Source organism: Arabidopsis lyrata (genome assembly GCF_000004255.2).
Source record: "Arabidopsis lyrata subsp. lyrata unplaced genomic scaffold ARALYscaffold_1, whole genome shotgun sequence".
NCBI lineage: Eukaryota > Viridiplantae > Streptophyta > Magnoliopsida > Brassicales > Brassicaceae > Arabidopsis > Arabidopsis lyrata.
Window position 1 is genome coordinate 16,012,712 of NW_003302555.1, and position 23,447 is coordinate 16,036,158.

The 23,447-nt window shown below is 34.0% G+C and overlaps 2 protein-coding genes and 1 pseudogene across 5 annotated transcripts; 1 reads left to right on the forward strand and 2 right to left on the reverse strand.

Moving 5' to 3' along the window:
* The first annotated feature begins 2,101 nt into the window (after nucleotides 1–2,101).
* LOC9327146 (somatic embryogenesis receptor kinase 2) lies at nucleotides 2,102–6,678 on the forward strand. 3 transcript variants are annotated; one of them, XM_021012823.1, is made up of 12 exons: nucleotides 2,102–2,657; nucleotides 3,267–3,336; nucleotides 3,374–3,448; nucleotides 3,535–3,606; nucleotides 3,824–3,967; nucleotides 4,250–4,321; nucleotides 4,408–4,479; nucleotides 4,700–4,812; nucleotides 4,994–5,125; nucleotides 5,212–5,553; nucleotides 5,730–6,124; nucleotides 6,208–6,678. In XM_021012823.1, exons 1-12 carry the CDS (start codon nucleotides 2,561–2,563, stop codon nucleotides 6,520–6,522), a joined length of 1,899 nt encoding a protein of 632 aa, XP_020868482.1. In that variant the 5' UTR covers nucleotides 2,102–2,560; the 3' UTR covers nucleotides 6,523–6,678. The 3 variants fall into 3 exon arrangements, with proteins under 3 accessions (XP_020868482.1, XP_020868480.1, XP_020868481.1); XM_021012821.1 differs by having other exon boundaries at nucleotides 2,103–2,657; nucleotides 3,267–3,357; nucleotides 3,407–3,448; XM_021012822.1 differs by lacking the exons at nucleotides 2,102–2,657; nucleotides 3,267–3,336; nucleotides 3,374–3,448; nucleotides 3,535–3,606 and having other exon boundaries at nucleotides 3,883–3,967; nucleotides 4,245–4,321.
* On the reverse strand, nucleotides 6,662–9,935 carry LOC9327147 (IST1 homolog). Its single transcript, XM_021012824.1, has 6 exons — nucleotides 9,707–9,935; nucleotides 9,442–9,574; nucleotides 9,263–9,366; nucleotides 8,864–9,035; nucleotides 8,471–8,611; nucleotides 6,662–8,134 (listed from the first exon to the last, which is right to left on the reverse strand). The coding sequence occupies exons 1-6, from the start codon at nucleotides 9,754–9,756 to the stop codon at nucleotides 6,875–6,877; spliced, it is 1,860 nt and encodes a 619-aa protein (XP_020868483.1). The 5' UTR covers nucleotides 9,757–9,935; the 3' UTR covers nucleotides 6,662–6,874.
* A 2,896-nt stretch (nucleotides 9,936–12,831) lies between these two features.
* LOC9329875 lies at nucleotides 12,832–15,000 on the reverse strand (annotated as a pseudogene). The gene is made up of 10 exons (XR_002329633.1): nucleotides 14,905–15,000; nucleotides 14,732–14,828; nucleotides 14,515–14,639; nucleotides 14,347–14,431; nucleotides 14,136–14,260; nucleotides 13,877–14,058; nucleotides 13,670–13,790; nucleotides 13,391–13,567; nucleotides 13,235–13,306; nucleotides 12,832–13,167 (listed from the first exon to the last, which is right to left on the reverse strand). The product of XR_002329633.1 is annotated as an uncharacterized LOC9329875 (transcript).
* Nucleotides 15,001–23,447: the final 8,447 nt, after the last annotated feature.

Below are 23,447 nucleotides of genomic sequence, written 5' to 3' on the forward strand. Positions count from 1 at the left end.
AAAGTTGGTTATTGTTCAAAAATAACTTCGTCAAGTGGATCCAACCATTAGAAGGTATCTTTTGCAAAAGTAGCAAACTCGTGAAATGTTTTAAGGTTGTTTTTGAAAACCCTCCCAAGCAACGAAATTTGGTTAGGAATTAATAAAAATCGACAAACAGAAGAGATGTAATCCCTCAATTTTCAATCACATATCTGATCATCATTTTCTCGAAAAATACCATCATGCTCATTCTTTTTCTCTTTGAGAGAAAGTTCGTACATATAGATTTTACCATCTCCTAACTAGTATTAGTATACCGAGTTAAGTACATGTTGGTCATGTTAAGTTTATACGAAGCACTCTAATACTTTTTACGTATTTTCTTTGTATAATGATGGTCGATAAGGTAATCTTTGAGCTCCTTGAGCACATGAACAAGTGAGCATGAGGACAATCATATGCAACGTTTTTACTTGCTTTATAGCCTACATAACACCTTCAATTTTATATTTTTTATTTTCCCAATACATGGAGTAACTAACCGGTTTAATCTTGATCTATTCTTCTTGATACGTGGAAAAGGGTAATGATTAATTTTAAATTCATTAAGCTCATAGTGAATATGAATCGAGATATTTTCAAAATATGAAAGTATGATTCTTTTAAGAGTACGCAAATTTTTTTTTTTGGAATAATGTTAAGTATGCATACAATTTTAGAAAATTTTGATAAAAGATACAAAGAGTTCAAATTGTTACGGCGGTTAGGACGGACAAATCCGTTTGCGGTTTGGACAGCTTTTTGTTTAACCGCTTTTTGTTTATCATTCATAAACTATAATGCGTAGTAGTACGAATTAAAAAAATAGAACAAATCCGCGGCGGATTAACTACGCACCATTTTTATATAGAGATAAACTTAGTCCGTGGCAGTTTGTTGTCCGTTCTAAAAATAAAATGGTTTAGTCCATTCACGGTTTAGTGCGCTTTTTCCACATCATCCAATCAAAGCCAAAAATAAACTAGTAGCGGATAGACCGAAAAAAATCAAAGCCAAAGATAAACTAATAGCGGATAGACCAGAAAACTAAAAAGCAAAACGAAAAAATACAAACAAAAACACAACCGAGAAAGTACAAGCGATAACCCAACAAAAAGAGTAGGCCAAAATTTATAAGGTAGGAACAACTTATCGAATATGAATCTTGATCAAAGACTACAAAAGCCAGTTGAAGAATATTGTGTTACTTGCTACTTGTTTGATCATTCTGCCACATGCACAAAAGTTAAGTCCAAATACTCTTAGGTTTTGAATGGATGATGTGGACAAAGTGGACTAAACCACTCTAAAAAACTAACCGTCACAGACTTTTTCTACTTTTTTCATATCGCACTAATACGAATTATAATTTATGAATGGTAAACAAAAGACGGTTCAAACCGCAAACGAATTTGTCCGTCCTAACCGCCGCAACCATTCGAACTCTTGAAATTGATCCACGAGACTATGGTAAATATATTATATAAAGTAAACTATATAAAAACTTAATTCAACAATTATATGTCCATAAAGAAAATAACACATTATGAAATTTATTTTTTCGTCCAGTAATAAAAAAAAAACAAAAAAATTTGAAAACGGTAAAATCATCCAAAATGGCCAAAATACAATTTTGTCCATTGAGTTATAAACTACCTTGTTATTTCTCTTAAATATCTTGTTAATCATTGTTGTTTTTCTAATTTATTTAATTAAAAATTAAGAGAGGCAAGAAGGTATAAACAAAACAAAATAGATAAATAGTGAGATAAAACTAAAACAAATAATGAGCTACTAAAAACAAAACTTACTTTTTCTTAATTTTTTTTTTTGTCAAAGACTTTTTCTTAATTTTTTGTCTATAAACATGGAGTTTTGCCAAGAAATTGTGATTAGAATTTCTCTTCCATTTTTGATAAGCAAAAAATGTGATTCTAAACTTTTTTCTTTTCCATAGTTGTGATAATAATTTACAAGTTGACAAAGAAAGAAAAGATTTAAATCCCAAAAAAATGTGTTTTGTTGTTTCTCTCTTCCTCTCTCTCTCCACTGGTACAATCACGCTCCATTAACAGAGAGAGAGAGAGAGAGAGAGACCAAAATTGAGCCCATCACTTTTGTAGTGAGTAGACTAGGCTTTTAGAGAGAGAGACGGCTGTTGAAAGAGAACCACAGAACTCAAAACTCATTCATTAAGAATGGAGAAAGAAAGTCCAAACCTTTTTGCTCTGAAAAGCAACAAAAAGTTTTGAAAAATGTTGTTTTTTGCCTTAATACTTTTTTTGCTACAAAACCCATAAAAAAATCTCACACCTTTTTCACTTCTCTGTTGTAGCTGTTACCACTTGTGTTTTCCCTTTGGCATTTTTCTCGGTTGTCATTAATGAGAGTAATTTTCATCAAGTGTAACTTCTCTCTCTCTTTCTCTATCTGAAAACTCTGAACTTTGGAGAGATCATGGTTTGTGTTTGATTTGTGAAGATAGGGTTTTAATGGGTCTTGCTGGGATCTGAGAGGAGAAATTTTTGGTTTTTTCGAAATGGGGAGAAAAAAGTTTGAAGCTTTTTGTCTTGTCTGCTTAATCTCGTTGGTTTTTCTGTTTAATTCATTATGGCTTGCCTCTTCTAACATGGAAGGTTTGTTACTATTCTCTTATCTTTATTTATTATTTATGTAAGTACTTTTTGCCTGTTTTAGTGGTACATGAGAATAGAAATTTTCATCTGGCAAAATATCGCTGTTCTTCAAAAAGGACTTTTTCAGAATCTGATTCTCTTTGAAAGTTTAAAGTTTTATAGAGAGTTTTGTTCATAATCTATGGTTGGGCTAATTTACAAATTCACAGTGTCTTTTACTAATCTGAAGTTTGGTTTCCTTGTTAGTTTTGTTTTGCTTTTCTTGGAATGGTTGAATTTTTATGGCTATATAGTTTGGAATTTGGCAATTGATTTACTGTTTGATTCAATGCTATTTCTCTGATAACGACATGTAAAGTAGAAACTATATTTATGTCACTAGCAAACACATTAAGAACTCAACCTGATGAACTATTCAATGCTTGTGTTAAGAGTGCCAAATGCAACTGCAATCTGCAAGTTCACTAGAAAGTGGACTTTGTTTTATTTCTCTTAAGTCTAAATTTGGTAGCCTTCTTAAACCGTTTTTGGAACTAAAACTGTTTTGGTTTGTTTGATAAGTATTTCCTCTTTAAGAAAGGCTTAGGCTTTTGCTTTGTATGTTAACAGGTGATGCACTGCACAGTTTGAGAGCTAATCTAGTTGATCCAAATAATGTCTTGCAAAGCTGGGATCCTACGCTTGTTAATCCGTGTACTTGGTAATGTCTTGCAAAGCTGGGATCCTACGCTTGTTAATCCGTGTACTTGGTTTCATGTAACGTGCAACAACGATAACAGTGTTATAAGAGTGTGAGTGTCTCTCTCTCTGCGTTCGCCTGACCCCACCAGTGTTCTTTGTTTAGCTTAGTTAATATTGTTTGTTGTTGCTTCTTCAGCGATCTCGGGAATGCAGACTTGTCTGGTCAATTGGTTCCTCAGCTTGGCCAGCTCAAGAACTTGCAGTACTTGTAAGCTTTTGCTTTACCTTCAAAAATGGAATTTTAATTGAGACTCAATGGAAATGACTCTGCGTAACTACTTGTTTCCCAGAGAATTGTAATTTCTCATACCTGATAGCCGAAATGTCGTTTACACAGAATCTAGTTTTGTTATCTTCATTAGGACTTCTTCAGTCGCCGTTGGTCATTGTAACTTTCTTATGAAGATATGATACTCTTAATGCAGGGAGCTTTATAGTAATAACATAACCGGGCCGGTTCCAAGTGATCTTGGGAATCTGACAAACTTAGTGAGCTTGGATCTTTACCTAAACAGATTCACTGGTCCAATTCCAGACTCTCTGGGAAAGCTATTCAAGCTTCGCTTTCTGTAAGAACACTTAGTCTGCTCTTCTCTCATCATGCACTGGCTACATTAGATATTTATTTAGAAACCTGTGGCCCTTTTGGGAATTACAAATAACAATCAACTACCAGATGCATGCGATCTAACATGCTGATTTGTAATATTTATATTTTTTAGCTCTAATAGTTATCATAAAGCTTATCTGTCCTACTACAACAAAGTCATTACTTGTTGGGCATTTTCAAATTTGAGTAGCGGTAGAATGTGAAGATGGTAATGTGGTATGAGTTTTTGTTGCAAGGATAGTCGGCTCAACAATAACAGTCTCACTGGACCAATTCCCATGTCATTGACTAATATCACGTCTCTTCAAGTTTTGTGAGTATCACTAATTCAATTTCACTTTCTGCTCTTCTGAACTTCTCACTCTTAATGGATCCCCTGAGTCTTCCTTAAAAATGCAGAGATCTGTCGAACAACCGATTATCTGGATCTGTTCCTGATAATGGTTCCTTCTCGCTCTTCACTCCCATCAGGTTTGATTGAAGCCATACTATCAATCATTAATCACCCGCATTATGGGAACCAAAGATATAGACTTCTTTAATTCTATTACTTTTATTGGTGGATATTACTTCTATCTATTAAGTAAATTTACTCAATAGACATACTACATTGGCCAAAATTCTATTACTTTTATTGGTGGATATGAAAAAAATTGGCAGTTGACCTCACAATTTGTGTTCTTCTTCACAGTTTTGCTAACAACTTGGATCTATGCGGCCCAGTTACTGGCCGTCCTTGCCCTGGATCTCCCCCGTTTTCTCCTCCACCACCTTTTATACCACCTCCCATAGTTCCTACACCAGGTAATGAAATGAAGCAGACAGTAAAGTTTAGATCTTTTACTGGACGGCTGTGTAGAGTTGTTGCAGAGTTTTTAGTGGATTTTGATTGGAAATAGTCTATCTCACAGTTTAAGATACTGATGATCAACGTCTCTGGTAGAATTTTTGGTTGTTGACTATTTTTGGTAAAAAACTATTTAAGGTGGGTATAGTGCTACTGGAGCCATTGCGGGAGGAGTTGCTGCTGGTGCTGCTTTGCTATTTGCTGCCCCTGCTTTAGCTTTTGCTTGGTGGCGTAGAAGAAAACCTCAAGAATTCTTCTTTGATGTTCCTGGTTTGTCAATGAGTCTGCAGTATCCAAGCTTTGTTTCATTTTAAAATAGGTTTGGTATATAATAATTTCTCGGTTCTGTGATGCAGCTGAAGAGGACCCTGAAGTTCACTTGGGGCAGCTTAAGCGGTTCTCTCTACGGGAACTTCAAGTAGCAACAGATAGCTTCAGCAACAAGAACATCTTGGGCCGAGGTGGGTTTGGAAAAGTCTACAAAGGCCGTCTTGCTGATGGAACACTTGTCGCAGTCAAACGGCTTAAAGAAGAGCGCACCCCAGGTGGCGAGCTTCAGTTTCAGACAGAAGTGGAGATGATAAGCATGGCCGTTCACAGAAATCTTCTCAGGCTACGTGGTTTTTGTATGACCCCTACCGAGAGATTGCTTGTTTATCCTTACATGGCTAACGGAAGTGTAGCTTCCTGTTTGAGAGGTAACCTTGGAATTTGAACTGTTTGTGTCATAAAGTAGAAAGATGTCCATAATAAAGTTTTTCGTTGAGCTGGTTTGCGATAACATTGATGTAGAAGTGTTGTTTTTGATCTTATCAATTTTTTTTTAACTTTCCAATGCAATGCAATTGAGTGAGCTTTCTTGAAATGATTACAGAACGTCCACCATCGCAGTTGCCTCTAGCCTGGCCAATAAGACAGCAAATCGCGCTAGGATCAGCGAGGGGTTTGTCTTATCTTCATGATCATTGCGACCCCAAAATTATTCACCGTGATGTGAAAGCTGCTAATATCCTGTTGGACGAGGAATTTGAGGCGGTGGTAGGCGATTTCGGGTTGGCTAGGCTTATGGATTATAAAGATACACATGTCACAACGGCTGTGCGTGGGACTATTGGACACATTGCTCCTGAGTATCTCTCAACTGGAAAATCTTCAGAGAAAACCGATGTTTTTGGCTATGGGATCATGCTTTTGGAACTGATTACAGGTCAGAGAGCTTTTGATCTTGCAAGACTGGCGAATGACGATGACGTTATGCTCCTAGATTGGGTATAACACAGATCTTTTAGCACATCTGGCTATCTCTGTCTACTATCAAAAAGCTAATTTAGCTGTTCATTTGATCTTCTCAGGTGAAAGGGCTTCTGAAGGAGAAGAAACTGGAGATGCTTGTGGATCCTGATCTGCAGAGCAACTACACAGAAGCAGAAGTAGAACAGCTCATACAAGTGGCTCTTCTCTGCACACAGAGCTCACCTATGGAACGACCTAAGATGTCTGAGGTTGTTCGAATGCTTGAAGGTGACGGTTTAGCTGAGAAATGGGACGAGTGGCAGAAAGTAGAAGTTCTCAGACAGGAGGTGGAGCTGTCTTCTCACCCCACCTCCGATTGGATCCTCGATTCTACGGATAATCTTCATGCTGTTGAGTTGTCTGGTCCAAGATAACGACATTGTAATTTGTCTAACAGAAACGAGAAAGAACAGAGAAATGTTAAGAAAAAAATCACTTCTCTGTATTCTTTTCATTTCTTTGGTGGTAAAAATGTAGTCTCTAATCAATCTTCGTCCATAACAGCAATCGTAATTCAATTCTTGAGCAAACCAAGGCCTTGTAATTAAACATAATCACGTACACAAAGTTCTATACATTACATATGTCTTCCACTGAATAAAGAGGAAGAAAAGGCTGTTCAAAAAAACATTTTGAGCTCTTTGTTCCGCAAGAGAAGGAACAACAGAAGTGAAACACACTGAAAAAAAACACCAAGCTTGCATTATAACATATGCCTGGTAAGAGTCAAGAATCATGGGCGGGTCTTGTATTGTCTGAGAATGAATGAGAGCCAGATGAGGGATCAGGCTTCTGCGATGTGAACAGATTAGGGTATGAATAATAGGGATCATCTTCCATTGAAGGCAGTCTCAGTTGCTGGTGGTCCTGGTCAGGGCTGAGTCTGTCAAGCGATGAAGTCTCTGGTCTTTGGAGCTCTGGAAGATCGCCATAGCTGCTGACTGAGGAGTTCTGATGATCAAACTGCGGTTTTTCAAATGACGGGAATCTCTGTGGTGTAAGATCGTCATAGTTGCTGGCTGATGAGTTCTGATGATCAAATTGCAGTTTCTCCATTGACAGGAATCTCTGTGGTGTATGATCGTCATAGTTGCTGGCTGATGAGTTCTGACGATCAAACTGCGGTTTTTCCATTGAAGGAAATCTCTGTGGCGTAAGATCGCCATAGCTACTAAATGATGAGTTCTGACGATCAAACTGCGGTTTTTCCATTGAAGAGTGTCTCTGTGGCTGTTGGTTGTTCTTCTCAGAGTTGAAAAGTGACGAAGTTTCTGCTCTCTGGAGCTCTGTAAGATCTCCGCTACTGCTGCCCGAAGAATTCTGATGATCAAATTGAAGGTTTCCCATTGAGGGAGTATGGAAAGGGTTCTCAGACGGACTTTCTGGAGACTGGTCAGAAGTCTTCCTGGTAAGCTCGTTGATTCTGAGTTGTGCCAGGCTTGCAGCTGAACGGGCAGCTGCTGCTGCACGTTCCGCTGAGTCAGCAGCAGCTTGAGCAGCCGTTAAGACATCCTGCAAATCTCCATCGGATATTTTCCTTGGAGCATCCCTCGAAGCACCACTCTCTTTTGTAGGAAAGGGCCCTACTGCATCAATGGATGGCGGAGAATAATTGTTCCTTTCGAAAGATTCCATCACAATGGGTGAAGATTGTTGGCCTTCCACGACAGTTTTGTTCGCTTTTGCAGGATGATCATCTCTTTTGGAAGCCGTTTTCTCGACTCCTGCTTTCTCTGAATCAAAGGGCAAGTTGTGGGAGGTATGTTCATAACTGGTAGATTTCGCTGCATCCGGTGCATTTACAGGGGTAGCACCAGGAGTTGGTCGCAGCAAGACATTTGGAACCTCGGGAAAGTCCAATATATCATACTCTGAGTCAGAATCAGATTTCTCCTTTGGCGCTGAAAGAGATGTCACATGTGTCCCTTCATTTTGTTCCTCCGGTAACGGCAGCTTAGATCCCCCACCAAATTGTTTTGGTCCATCCTGAAAGAAGAAGACAATTTAGGAAAGACAGAGAGACGACTAGGGGCAAAAGAAACCCAAGGCCGTGGATATCTGGAAACAGAGGTCCAAGAAGGGAAAACGAACTTTGACACAGAAAAAACCATGTGGGTATCACTATTATGCACATCCAACTTTGAACATCTTCAATGTGAGTTTCGAGAAACAATTAGATACCTGGAACTTCAGATTCAGTGCCTAACACTAAATACTGGGTTGATGCAAACACAAATAAAAGCACCTAACATATTCTGACCAAACCCATTATATGTAAGCAGAAAAGAGATAATAAAGAAAAACGAAGACAGAAGTACTGACAAGGAGATCTTCATGCGATTTGAAGAGATCAGTTTCTGTAGAAGCAGGGTCCCAATCAAGTTCATGTTCTTCTGCAATTTCCTTGAGAAGTTTCAGTTTAATTTCTGGGGAAGGTGCACGCACAGACAGCAACTCCACCAACTGTAAAATTGATTTGGAAAAGTACAAAAACATGAACAAATATCTTGTTTCTACTAGACTGAACCAAGCAATGAATATTAGCGATTCAGTCTGCAGGTTACATAAAGAATACCAGTGAAAACAAGTTCTACAAATGGACATGTAATCATATAGATTCTTTTTCAGCTGCATACATGATACATCCATCTGTTTTAAGTTTCTATATGCTAGTCTCATCTAAGCCATTTATACCACCATTGAACTCCGAATTACCTTACGATTGACACCAGAATCCAGCTTGAGCTCAGATGCAGCTGCAACAAATTCCTTTCCATACTTGGAAACAAATAGTATCTGGACCTGCTGCAGCTCTGTCAAGTCAGAGCACCTCGGCGCAGCAAAACATACACTTGATATCGCTTCTTTTAGATCCAAAGGACATTCCCTACAAAATTTCAAAAAGAAGGATTCAGAAGAAGCTCAGCAACAAATGATTAAACAGAAGACTCAGAAACAGACAAAAGCCCTAACATTCCCATGTCTAACAACAAACTCATCCAAACTATCATCCTACAAACTAACAAATGCAAGACAAAGAGAACGCTAAAGTGAATAACAGAAAGCAACTGAACAACATCAATGGGCAGACCAAAGATTTCAAAAAGTTAAAACCTTTGTGCCTCAATAATCGGAAGACGAACAGCGATGAGTTCACAGAAGAGCTCAAGAATCTCTTGAGCAGCCATCATCTTCTCTTCCCTTATAATATGCTCAACCTAGTAAAGAAACCAAAGACTTAAAAACAACGTTCCTAATCATAAAACCCAATAAGGCCATGGATAAAAACAAACCCGAATTCGAGCAGTAGCTTCTTGACCAGTCTCAAGAAGCTTAGCAATTTCACGACGCATTTGCTTAATCTGAGCTTCTCTTCTATTCCTGATTAGCTTAATCCTAGGGATCGTTAACTTGAGCAAGGTTTTGCTGTGTAAAAACCACAACACATGATTGATAATCAGAATTAGTAACAAACAAAAACAAAAAAACCAGAGAGAAATTCTTCTTCTAGCTTCTAGATTGATAATCATAAGAGATGATGAAATCAGAGGTTAATACCATTTTGCAGCTTTGAAACCCTTATTGAAGAAGGAATCGAGCATCGACATGATCGATTTTTACTGGTTACGATTTGATCACTGAAGATCGATCGCGAAGCTTTGGAACAGAGAAGATTACAAAGATCCCTTATTGCTTCTCGATGAAGGATTTTTTCTCTGGTTAATATGTTTCGTTTTAAATTATTAAGAAAAAAAAATCAAATCGGAAGAAACGGTGCGTTTTGATTGGTTTACCAAATCAGTGCAATCAAAATTTGTCAAGTGAAGTTATTAGTTAGCAACTAAACCACGTCGGTGGATAATGGGCTTACATATGGGCCTACACTATTGGACTCTACATAGAATCCATCGTTGATGTCTCAGCGCTTTCGACTTTCCATTTTTGTTTGCCATATTTTGCTCTTATTAATCTCCATTTAATCTCTGATTTTCTTGCTAGACGTTAGGGCCCCGCTCACCGCCCGACTAGCACTTAACAGTTTTTTGAACACTAATTTATTTATTTGTTTGTTTGAATCTTAAATTATCTTATTTTTATAGATTAAATGTTATAAAAAAACAGTATTACACTCATAATTTTCGAAATTCATTACAAAGACAACACCCCAAAATTACTTTTGAATTCTTTTGCACAACTGAATAAGACACATAGGTTAAACAAATATAGAGAGTAATGCCGAGTTTACGATTTTTTTTCTACCGGCAAGGTTTTTACTCAGTCATTATCGAAGTTGTAGTAAGACAAGTTACTAACCGAACAACTCCTCTACGGTACCATTCATTAGCCCTGAGACCTATTATCCAGGATCCGCTCCGAAAACAGGATATCCGAGTTGGGCGGATCCGGATAATTAAAAAGCGGATCCAGATCCGGATAATAGAAAAAATTAAAACCGGATATCTGGATCCGAGATATTTAATATAATAATAATATCTTTAATATTTTATTACTATTATTTAAATTTTATTAATAATTTTTATTATCTTTTATATAATAATAATAATTTTAATAATATTTTAATTATTTATATTAAATTATTATTTTGTTATCTTTTTCAAAATTTATATCAATAAAATATTTTTATATAAAATAAATCCGGATCCGTATTTTTACGGATATCCTAAACCCGGATATCCAGGTAGGGCGGATCCGTATCCGAATAATGAAAAAGCGGATCCGGCCCAGGCCTACCATTCATTGGATATGTTTGTTAAATTTTTATTATTTTTTTGGTTCGAATTTAAAATACATAGTATCATTTTTATCATCATATTTATATATGAAAGCGTATTATGCATATTGTTCAGATTGATTTTGTTTTTTTTTTTCTCGATTGAACTAACCGTGTTTGGTTAGTTTGATCTCCTTCAATATGAAAAAAATCTTAACAATATAATTGATTCAAAGCGAACAAGTATAAAAAAAGAAAGTAAAAAACATTACAGATTCTAATTGGTTCACCTATAGGGGTGAACCCAAGAATTATTATTATTCTTGCCTTATAGATTTGAGCGTTTTTAAAGACAAGCAAATGACGTTTTTACTCTTATTGCTTAAAACTCCATCGTCATTGTCATGCTCGCTTCTCACTGTTTATCTTCTCACTGTCTCCCTTACCCACTCGCTTTTCCGACCACAATCCTTACTTCTCACCGTCTTCTCAATCAACACCATCTCATTCGCCTCCGATTCAAAACATATCCGCCACCAACCCCATCTCTTGCGATTAATTCAATAAATTCAATTGACAAATAAAAATTTGATACACAAAAATCGGAATCTCAGTTTTGACACCATGTGAAAAACTCAAACCATGACTTAACCATATGTCTCCATATGTAATTTTTTTTTTGAATGTAATGTTAAATTTTTTTTTTTCTAAATAACGTTTGCACAACAAAGTACATCGTGTGTTTGAACATTTTTTGAGAAAAACTTGAATGTTGAAAGTTCTTAAATAACTCTAAATTTAGTCCCGAGCAAGGAGCCATAGTTGATACGCCTCATCGTACCACCTATCTCCCATTATTCGGATCGTTGAAATTTGGTTTCTGATTTGTTAGTCTATCCATCCCGTGATGAGAGCTCCTGAATGTGGTTGTTCACCGTGCCTACGACCATTCCTCTCCCTCTAAATCATATAAATAGTGGCTTGAAAGACATACCTATAGAGAAAACTCTCTACACGATCTTGTTAATGATTAGAGATGTGATCAATGAGTTGGGACCAATCTGTTGTGTAGTTTGCTTTGAAAATACCCTTTGCAAAGAGCCGCCCAAATTTCAGAAGCTAAACACATGAGAAGAAAAGATGGTCTCTAGTTTCCGTGCAAGTCTTACAAAAAATACAGATTCCTAGGAGCCTCTATATGTAATTTAAGTTTACATCAACCACAAAACCATGACTTGAATCCATATCTTCTTTTTCTCCATCTCCCAAAATTTGATCAAGTGTTTTAAGAACCAAAACACATATATTTGATCAAGTTTTCTAATAGCCAAAACACATAAATTTTATGCCAAAACACTTAAAGTTAAACAAATAAAAACCCCAAATGAAGTTCTACCACTGGAAATAGTAAAAATTAAGAATCCCAATTGAGTTTCTTAACTTTTGAATTTGCAAAATTAAAATTATAAATATTGGTCAGAACCCAGAAAAGATTTTTACCATTGGAGATGTTCTAATGTTTTTTATTGGTTGTCTTCAAAATGAGAAAAGTATTGCTTAGCATCACTTTATTAACATCATTTATTAGCAACTAGTGTTATAGCCCGTGCGTTGCACGGCCCTTTTTCAACATTTTGGATCTTTCTTTATTTTGGGCCATCGTTAAATTTTCTTTGTAGTATTGCTGGGCTATTGGACTACTATATTAGTTTATTAAAAATAAAAATAAATAAAAAAACAGAATAGCAGACGCAAAAAATTGCTTCGAGAGTGATAATCATTTTTGCAGCTCATTCACAAAAAAAATTCTTCGATTTCTCTTTTTTTTTTTTTCTGATTGTTCATCCTAAAATTTGCGTTTGTTTTCCTTCACTAAATCCTATTTATCTTCTAATATGATTCTCGTCTCCTTAATTTTGGCGTCTGCGTCTCCGTCTCCGGTCGAGTTGAATCATCTAGAAGCTGTTTCGATTTCGGCAAAGCTATTTGGTAAGAAATCCGAGAAGCAATAATAATAACATCTGAAATCCTAAGTCCTAAGAAAAAGTGAGAATCCTAAATCCTAAGTCCTAACATAGTAAAATAAGAGAGACGACAGTTTTAAGTACAATCATTTATTTTCCTTCTTAATCTGAGCCTTGGACATTAGCTTAGGCTTCGTTGATGATTGTTGAACATCTTTAGATGTTGCCAAGGATCTTTTAGCTGTAGGCTTTGGAGTGGAAACGTTATAAGCGTTGTCTTCATTGTTGTCTAATTTTTCCACATCAACAAAGTTAATTTCAGCCTGCAAGAAAAGATAAAAATAAGTAATAGTAAAAGGATATGGATAAGTGATAAATTGAGTTTACAACCTGAGTTGAGGTCCCGATTGAAGTCCCCACTGAATTTCCAGAGACAGTGATTATTTCTTGTTCAATAGCATTCTAAAAGCAACAAACAAAAGCAAATAATAAGAATTGAATATACTAATGGATCATATTTAAATTTCACTTATTTTGTATACTTACCAAAGTAGAAGCACTTTCAGAGAAACTTTGAATAACATCGGGAACATCAGTAAGACTTATAACTTTGTATGTAGAAGATTGGTTATACTTTGCCTCATCTTTAACCATGATTTTGAAAACATAATTACGACCGTCTAGATCAAGCAGTTCTTGAGGTGTTTCACCGGAACGATTAAACTATATTATTAGAGAGGATTAAAAAGCCTATCCTTATATTACTTGCAAAGTAAATCAATGATAATGAAGAACGGTAATTAGAAAAAGAGAAAATGAAAGTACCAGAACTTGTTGCTCAAGCAATTCATATGCTGATTTTTTTATGAGTGGAATGACCACGTCGTTGAATAAAATCAACGAAGCACTACCTGTGTTATCTGTTGCTTTGACAAACAATTTAAACCTAGAAGAATAGATATGCTTCAGAAATACCCAAATCAATTATGAAAATAGATTAACATGTGTATGAATATGAAAATCGTAAAATACCTGGGTTGTGTCGTGGTTATCTGTTTACCGCATTTCTCACAAGAATACTTATCAAATTCTATTTCTTCAGTTTCAGGGTTAAAATATTGTTTTGCTTTAGTAAAGCAAAGCGTGCAACCGATGTAAAACCAAGCTTTTTGGCTCCAGAGAAATTGATGCAAGTATATTGCAGGTCATCACTTAGGTTTTAAGAATGAATATGTTCAGTCGATAGCTAAAAAAAGTGGTGGATTCATAATTATGTATTAAATTCTTACTTGGTTAGTTTCCATGAGTTCGATGATTGTTTTTCTTTTAGATAAGTGAAATGACTGTTTGGAAATATGAGCCGACTTTGAAGATATTATTTCAGTAATAGCTAATCTTGGTTCTTCGTTGCACAACCTATAACAGAAAAATATTTGCGTTTAAAAGCTGAAAATATAAGCTAATGAAACAGGACGAAACATATATTATGTATATTTACTTACGCTTCTTGAAACTGAAGAATCTCTGGTAGTGGAGAATTGATATAAGCTTTTGTTGTAAATTTTGAGCTTTCAACTGTGCCTTTACCTGGAAAAGAAAAATTCAAAAGTTAAATGTTTTATACATCTTAACACTCTTTTTCTCAATGATACGTTTAAGAATACGTATACCTTGATATAGCAAAGTCTTCATCAAACTTCCAAGAAAAACAACAGGACCTGATGGTTGGGATTTAATATTAGAGTAGACATCTTCTGCAAGTTTACCCCATAAGGCAACATCAATAAGTGAATCCCTGAGAAAGAAAAAGAATTGTTTAAGAAACATCAATAAGCGAGTCTCTTCTGAAGATTTCAAACATGAATAAAGGATGAATTTTAAAATTACCCAAGATCTTTAAGCTGAAGATTAAGCAACTTTGTTGGACCTTCAGCAGTAGTGATACTCTTAACTTCATTCATCCCAACAATCTCACCAATAATGTCTGCAAATTTGGAAAATTACATTGAGAAATAACTTATAGATGAATAGGAAAAATAAAAGTGGTGGAGATAACGTACCAATGAATATAGTATCATCATTTCTTCTTGCTAATATCTCAGGAAAAGGACATAAGTTGAAACACGCTTCTAGATTAGGAATCTCCTCGCTTGGTTTAACACATGTGTAGAATATGAAATTGATCTTGTAAGGATGGTCACAACTCCGAAATTTTCCTAGATTTGGGCATAATTCAAAGTTCATAAGAACACAACATTTCCCTTCTTTTAAGTCCTTCTGAAATTTATCGAGTAATTTTCCTTTTACAGAAGCTTGTATCCTACTTCCCTGTTTCAAAATAAAACGTAAAACGTATCACAGAGTTGTTATAAAAAATGCTCATCCAATTATCACATCTCTCTCTCTATCTTTTAACATAACAACATTACATAACAAAGCATTCATGTTTTTGTTCAATAGATTCTCGCCTCTTTCCACTTACAACTAAATAATTCAGCTAAGACAGAGGCTGTTTTTGTAAAGTGAATTCACGACTAAACAACTCAATATTTCAGCAAAGTAAATAATTCAGCAAACTAAACCATACAATTATCACATCTCTCTGTCTCTTCTAACATAACAACATTACATAACCAAGCATTTGTCTTTGAATTCAATAGATTCTCGTCACTAAATAATTCAGCAAAGTAAATAATTCAGCAAACTAAACCGTGTTATTATCACATCTCTCTGTCTCTTCTAACATAACAACATTACATAACAAAGCATTTTTGTTTGAGTTCAATAGATTCTCGTCACTAAATAATTCAGCAAACTAAAACATCCAATTAGCATACCTTTTCATCCACAATGAGAAGATCAATTCCTGTAAATTCTTCTGGTTTATTCTTTTTTGGAAAACCCCAAAGACGGACAATTCGAACATTGATTTTACATGGATCAGTGCCTAAAGTTAATTGGGAAATAGGTGTAATGTCGAGCGGCATATCTGCAAATCAAACACACAAAAAGAAATAAGATACTTTAATTGAGATGAAGTGGAAGAAGATTAGAATGATGGTTTTTGATGAATAAGTGACATGCAGATTGATCACGATTGAATATTGAACTAAAAAGTTTGCAAAAGGCAATATCTTAGATTAGAATCACATAAAAAGGTAAGCTCTTTGGATCAAAGGAAAAAAAGCTTTCATATAATAGCCCAAAATTCTCCAACGGAGTATACTTTGATTGAGATGAGGTGGGAGAAGATTAGAGTGATGGTTTTTGGTTCATAATCAAAAATAGTTGAAAAGCTTACCTTTGATTCAAATCAAACGACGGAGGCTCAGTAGAGATAGGGAGAAATTGAGAAATACACCGTTCAATTGATTGAGAAATTGAGAAATCATTGGTTTTTGCTCTCAGAAATCGGGGAATAAGGGTGAGAAGTAATCTGAAAGGAATATTGATTTTGAGAGATCTGAAACCTTTTTGTAGTTCCATTGTTGAGAAGTGGAGATCGATTTGGAGATCGTGGGAGAAGAAGGTTTTGTCGAGATGCGGTTGTGTCGTTCAGAAAAAGGTTTTGTCGAGATTTTTTTTTGTTTTATTTAAAATTAATTAAAATTTAATTGTTTTAAAAGCTGAAAGATAAAAAATTGGGACTTAAGCCAGGTGTCATATAGAGGATGTTGCAGTTACTTGAAAATTTACTTGTGATTTATTAGATAAGGATGTAAATGACGCAATTTAATTATTTAATATATTAAATCATGAGATCATGATGACGCAACAACGTTAACGTGTATCCAAACTAAAACCCTAACTTAAACTGCTATTGAACCTTTTCGCGTTTAAATCCAGGATCATACATTTAAAGTTAAGAACAAACATACATATACATAACATAAATACAGATAGCAACAGGTCCGAAATTGGATTGTAGAAAAAGCAATTTTATCATAAAAGGCTGGGAGAAACAACGGAAAGATACCCTTCGTTATCTTAATTTTTCTTTGGCCGGTGCGTGGGAAAATAGTATGAAACTATTATACCGGAGGGAGCTGGTCCACTGGATTGGCTGTTCCGGACTGATCAACCTTCGGGGGCATGTTCTTTGCAAAAGAGCGGTACATAACGAAGAAGAACCAAAAAAGGTAGAGAGTAGCAATAACGAGAGCAAAGATGGGGAAAATAAGGGAGACGAGCATGTCTGCAGCGAAAACGCCGAAGAGATGGCTGAAGTTTCCAACGCAGTAATAGATAAGAGCTTGGTTTCTTCTGAACTTTACTTCGCAGACTAGGAGGACGAAGTAGATCATAAAGACCACCAAGAAACCGCGTAACGTGTCAATACGAACTCCTGCATTTGTTGGGATAATCTGGAGCAACCCAATAAGCACTGCGAATGCAGTAAAGATGACCGTGTGAATGGTGGAGGAGTACAAAGCATAATCCTCCACCGTTTTCTCATTACCCAACGCTAATTTCTGAGGAAGTCGACATGGTTGGTTAGTTTTTGATTTGCGTGTGCATGCATACTTTATATGTATAGTTGAGAAAATCATAATTTTACCATCAATTATGTTTTATGTTAGTGTCGCTTTTTAAACGAAGCGAGAGTTTTAGTCTTCTGGAATCACTTCTATATAACGATGCTAAAGGAAGTGAACTTAGCATCACTTTCTAATTTCTATGACTGACGAAATTCAATTTAGTATAATTGATTTATTGTTAACTTCGTTTTTATAGTCAACAGTCAACACAATCAAATTTTGTAGCATGCGTGTGCCTATTTGCAGTTAAATTAAAAAACCATAAATTTTAGCATCACTTATGTTTTCATATTAGCTAGTGTCGCTTTTATATATAACGACGCAAGTGTATTAGTGTTTTGGAATCACCTCTATAAACGACGCGAAAAGAAGTGAAACTATCACTTTTCTATAACCAGACAAAATTCTAATTTAGTATCATTAATTTATTGTTACTTTCGTTTCTGTAATTAATACTACTAGTTAATTTGATCAAGAAACAAAGACAAACCTGTGTTAGTTGGGACAGATCTCCAGTTTCCAGGACCATGTTCTTGGATGTAAGAAACCAAGATGATGTCTTCCTCTGGTGTCCATGGTCCTTTCTTCACTCCAATCTTTTCACAGCAAGGTGGTCTTCCCATTTTTTTCACCTATTGAAAGGGTTTTGATGAGATATTAGAACAAAAGCTAATCGTTGCGGGTTTGTTGAAAAACCTTTGGAAATCTTAGGGTTAAGACAAAGAAAGTCCAAATGGGTTTGGTTTTGTCTGAAGAAGTGGATGAGAGATGTTGGTTATATTTATAGAAAAAAGTGAGTACGATTGATATGTGAGAGAGGAAAAGAAGAGTTAATTAGTAAGTCATTAATAAAATAATGGAATGAGAAGCAACAATAATGAAGAGGCTAGCTTTCAAAGAGTCAACATGGACAGCAAAATGCATTTACTATCCAAAGTCAGCCACTCAGCCTTCTTCTTCTATCTCTCTCCTTCTTTGGACTAGAAAATGACCCACGCGTTGTGTGGGTTTAGTAATATATTATATTTTTATAGGAGTCAAATTTTTATAATTATAACAGTTGAAGAAGATAACTCTAAACGTTAAAAATTTGACTAATATCTGTAAAAAAATGTATATTTGATATTTTTTAGACAATTTGGTTTTTTTTTTTTAATTGCATAATCTAATGTATAATTACACTTAAAAAGTTTCTATGAAAATATTAGTTTTTTTTTCATAACACTTACACATCTAACACTTAAATAAGGTTATTGATCTTCATCCGTGATAGAGTCATTAAGATTTCAGACCACTCTCTAGCCTACTATTTTTTTGTGATTTCAAACCACTATTTGGCTTAGTGTTGTTCTTATTTTGAGTTATTAATTTTGTGATGCAAACTTAACATCGTCTTGTCAAATGTAAACATAATATACTTTAAATATGTTTTTTTTACCAAATTTTTGAGTTAAAAAACATTGGATTTAAATGAGAAACTCTCAAATGTGTTTTTCTATTTGATTATGTTATAGAGTTGTAGTTCCACTTGAGATATATGTTACATAATTTACATATCACTTTTTTTAGTTAACAACTTACATATCACTTTAAGTATATTTTGTTATAAAACTCATGGATAATATAACCATTATTATTATTAATTTTATAGAAGATAGATTATAACGTTTTTGAATTTTCATGATTTGTTTCTATAATTTTTTTGTCATCAATTTGTTTGTGTAGTTTCACAAAAAAGTGTGACTCTTTCAATGTCTTTGTCTTAAATGAAAAATTTTAAGTTCAGTTTAGTAACTTTTTTTAGTGAACATTTAATAATAAAGAAAATCTTGTAGTATATTGCTCTTATAAATTAATATTTCAATTTAAATTTTATTTTTCTCTTTAAAATTGTAGAAACACAATTACGTATAAAAATTTTACTCTACCATGCATTTAAATATGACTTCCATTCTAAACTCATTAACTTATTCAAAAAATATGAAGTATGATCATTTTAAATTTTGTTTATGTTAAAAGTTGAATTATATTATTATTATTGATATAAATGCCATAGTATTACTTTCACAATTTTAAAATTTGATTTATTATATTTAATTCGTTTTTCTTTAATTAAAATTTCTATTAGTTATAACTAACATCAATATAAATAAATATGAATTAAATGAACATTGTAATTATATTTTAATGTAAAAATTAGAAAATATTGAGTAATGACATGGCTTTGTTTAATTGGATGTTTAACATGATGATGTGGACACCTTAAGAAGAGAGAAAACTCTCTCATTATATATATAGATTAACATTTTTAGCATCCCTATCAGTTAATACAAATGATGCTAATCATCAGTTTACAATAACACTCTTGTCTTTTATATTTGCAATGATCAAGTGATTTTGTGGGTTTTTGTAATATTGGTGCAGGCTGCAAAAGTGCAGTTTGTTTGTGGGTTGTTATAGAGCAGTTTGTTTGATGTTAAACGGTGTCATGTATTGGCCTCTGTGTGATTTTATTACATTCAAGTTCTTCCCACTTCATTTACAGATATGTATGCTTGATTACTTCCACTTTATTTTCAATTTAGCCTCACGTACGTTGATTAACTTTTTGGTTCAAAACAGATCATATATTTGCTTCGTTCCTTTGTGTTATCTTGACTTTTGGAACATAATTAACAGGCATGATTATCAAAATGTGACGTATGTATGTCTAAACAAACATGCTCCACCATTTAGATATGAGGTTTAATCAATAAGGTTTAGGTTTTGGATTGCAATCAACAACCGCTTAGCCACGGGAGACAGATTAATCAAATGGAATGCAAGTTCAAACGGAAGCTGTGTTTTATGTGGGCAAGGTGTAGAGACAAGGGACCACCTTTTCTTCTCATGTCACTACTCCTCCCAAGTCTGGTCAGCACTCGCTCGTGACATGCTAGGCAGCAACTTCACGGCAAGATGGGAATCTCTTCTACCATTACTCAACACTCCATCAACTCCACGGCATCACTTATTTGTGTTGCGATACGTGTTTCAGCTTACAATCTATAGCATTTGGCGGGAAAGGAATGGACGAAGACATGGAGATACTCCGACGCCAGCATCCAAACTCACTCGCTTGATCGACAAGGACCCTAGAAACCGGCTGAGTACTCTGGCTCAGTCGGGCTCACCGGTCTACGAAGGTGGTTTGCGCTATTGGTTCCACACCCATTGCCACTAATCTCCTTCTCAATTTTTAAAACTTATATGAACTGTTTCATCTCTTTGGACTAAATGATGCATTCTTTGTAAAACAGTCTTTTTTTGGAGAATACAATTTTACATTCATACAAAAAAAAATAAAAAAAATAAAAAAGGTTTAGGTTTTGTGATATATTGTATGTTTAATTATGTTTGTAGGACAATATAACTCATTGATTATTTACATATAACTAGATCGAAACCTGCGCTACGCTGCGGAGCTTTCTAAAAACATTATTTTTGAAGAAATTGTTTGATAACAAGTGGTTTTTAGAAAACAACATGCATAAAGTGAATTTAACAAATTATTTAAGCTTCAAGTAGTTTTTGTAAATAAAATTTTTTTTAATATAAGTATTTATGGTAGACATTTAAAAGCTTTCACGGATTTTGTATTTTACCTTTGTCGTATATTAGTTGTTTTTATTTTCTAAGTTTATATATAAATACATTAGTAAATAAATTTTATATCTTACTTTTACGGAAGCAATTTACCTTATAATCAATTTTTGTATTTGTTTGTTTTATTTTACGTTTTATTATATGTTTAATTTCTTACAAATGTTAGATTTTTTATATTGTGATATATATAAATATTTTTTCAGCGACTTTTATACTTCAAGAACCTTAGATTATTTTTGTTAAAATCATTTATGGTACACAAGCAATATTTGAATCCTACTAAAAGTATTTTAATATACCTTTGCTTTAATAAATAACTTTTTTGACCATTAAATCAAAATATTTAATACGCAAAGTTTTTTGTGTGTATTTTTGTTCGTTAGAAGCTGAAAACTATGAACAAGTTTTTAAAAATTTGATTTTCGAATTAGATAAGATCATTATTATTATGGGTGGACATTTTAACCGAACGAAACCAAACCTAGCAAACCAAACTCAAACCGATAACCCAATCTATTTATTTATTAAATTAAATAATAATATTGTAAATACTAATTAATATGTAATGCTTTACTAATACTAACGTTGCACTTGATTTAAAGCGTTAGATATTTTTTTATTTTGTAATTAATAAAATATAAAATTAGATTGATTTTGTTTAAATATCTCTACCTTTAAGTTTTTTTTAAGAGTACATAAATAAAACCAAACCGAACCAAACGGAATATAAATCGACCCGAACACAAGCCAAATCATTTCGAGGGGTTTTATAGTTCAAGTTTTGATCATTTTGTTAGAAAAAGTCTTTAAAAGATCATATTTTTTTATGATATACATATAAATGTTTGTCTTCTTTTAAAGCTTAAAACTTTTGCCAAACCCGATAGTTAGTATTTGGATTGTCTCTCTCTAGCATTAATAAAATTATCTAACTATCAATAAATATTATGAAAATAAAAATACTTTTGAATTCTGAAACAAAAGACTAATGACTTGAATTTTTCCTTTCTTTGAATGAAATGAGAGTTATATTATTTGTATTTGTTGTTGTATCTCTGAAATTATGTACACTCAATCAACAACTGAACCTTTAGTCGCCTCATGTACATTCTATAATTCCAAACTCCAATTTTTTTGTTTTGTTATTCAAATTAAACTATATAAAGTCTAAAGGAACATGGCTGCATGTGTTTGATTATTTATCGTGCCAATTGTTTTTGAATTTCTATGAAGCTTCCAGAGCTTCAATCAAACCCGTGAGCTATTTTTTAGATTGTTTCTCTTTTTAAGTAGAGCTGAAAACAATGAATAATGATTAAAAAATCTAACTTTGAGTTTAAGTAAGCAAACTTTCTCCAACTCATTTGCCTATTAGGTCTCTTTTATATCATATCCTCAATTTCTTCTGAATCTCAGCCTTCACAAACCTTCTTTTACCCTTATGTTCTTCATGATTCTCTCTTTTTTCGTCAATCGACCACTCATATTTTCTTATAGACTTGGATCATGGAGTTTTTTTTTATGTGATTCATCAATTGAGACTTCAAGCTAAAACTACCGGTGAAACAAAACATAGAAATTTATGCACTTTAAGACGAAAAGTCGATGTACTTTTGAAATATTGTTTTTATTTATTTTCAAATTTAAATATTTATACGAGTTTTTTTTCTTTGTAATTTTCTTTTGGTATCTACCTCCATTCATGAAGCTATCAATTTTCTTCTTTTTAAAAGAAACCATGTTTTGCATTTAGAAAAAAAATATTATGTTAGCTTACGTGTTTGAAAAAAACATATACTGGTGTGACTACCTACGGAATGATTAATAAGCACCTTACGTTAAATTGATTTTCTTAATAGAAATTTAGGCATTGAGCTGTTTTTATTTTAATTAATTATTAGGTTGTTCTTTTAAAAGTTTAAACCAATTGGGCTTGGGTTTGGACTTGAGTTTAATTTAATAATTATTAAGTGATGTGAAATTGAAAAGAGTTATTATTGGTTGAGAAATATGAGTTGAATTAATCGAAATGTTTTGATTGATTGACGATTTTAATGAGGTGTCAGTCCTAGAATACTCCAAAATGCTGAGGTGTCAGCACTGGAGAGACTTTTGTTGTTTTTATTGTATTTATTATTGCATTATTAGTATTATAAAATATATGATTAATCAATGAAATTCTGGAAAAATATATTTAAGGGCTTGATTGGTTCACCCACTAGCACCCGCAAACGCTGTATTTGCGGGCGGTTGCGGTTGCTATCGTTTAAAACCAATTATAAAAAATGCTTTAAACCGTTCCGGACCGCTCTAGACCGCTCGAAATCGCTGAATTTCAAAAGCTGTTTCCCGCAAGCGTTTGCGGTTGCGGGCGGTAGCGGTTGGCAAAAAGTTTTTTTTTTTTTTTATCAAACCTTATA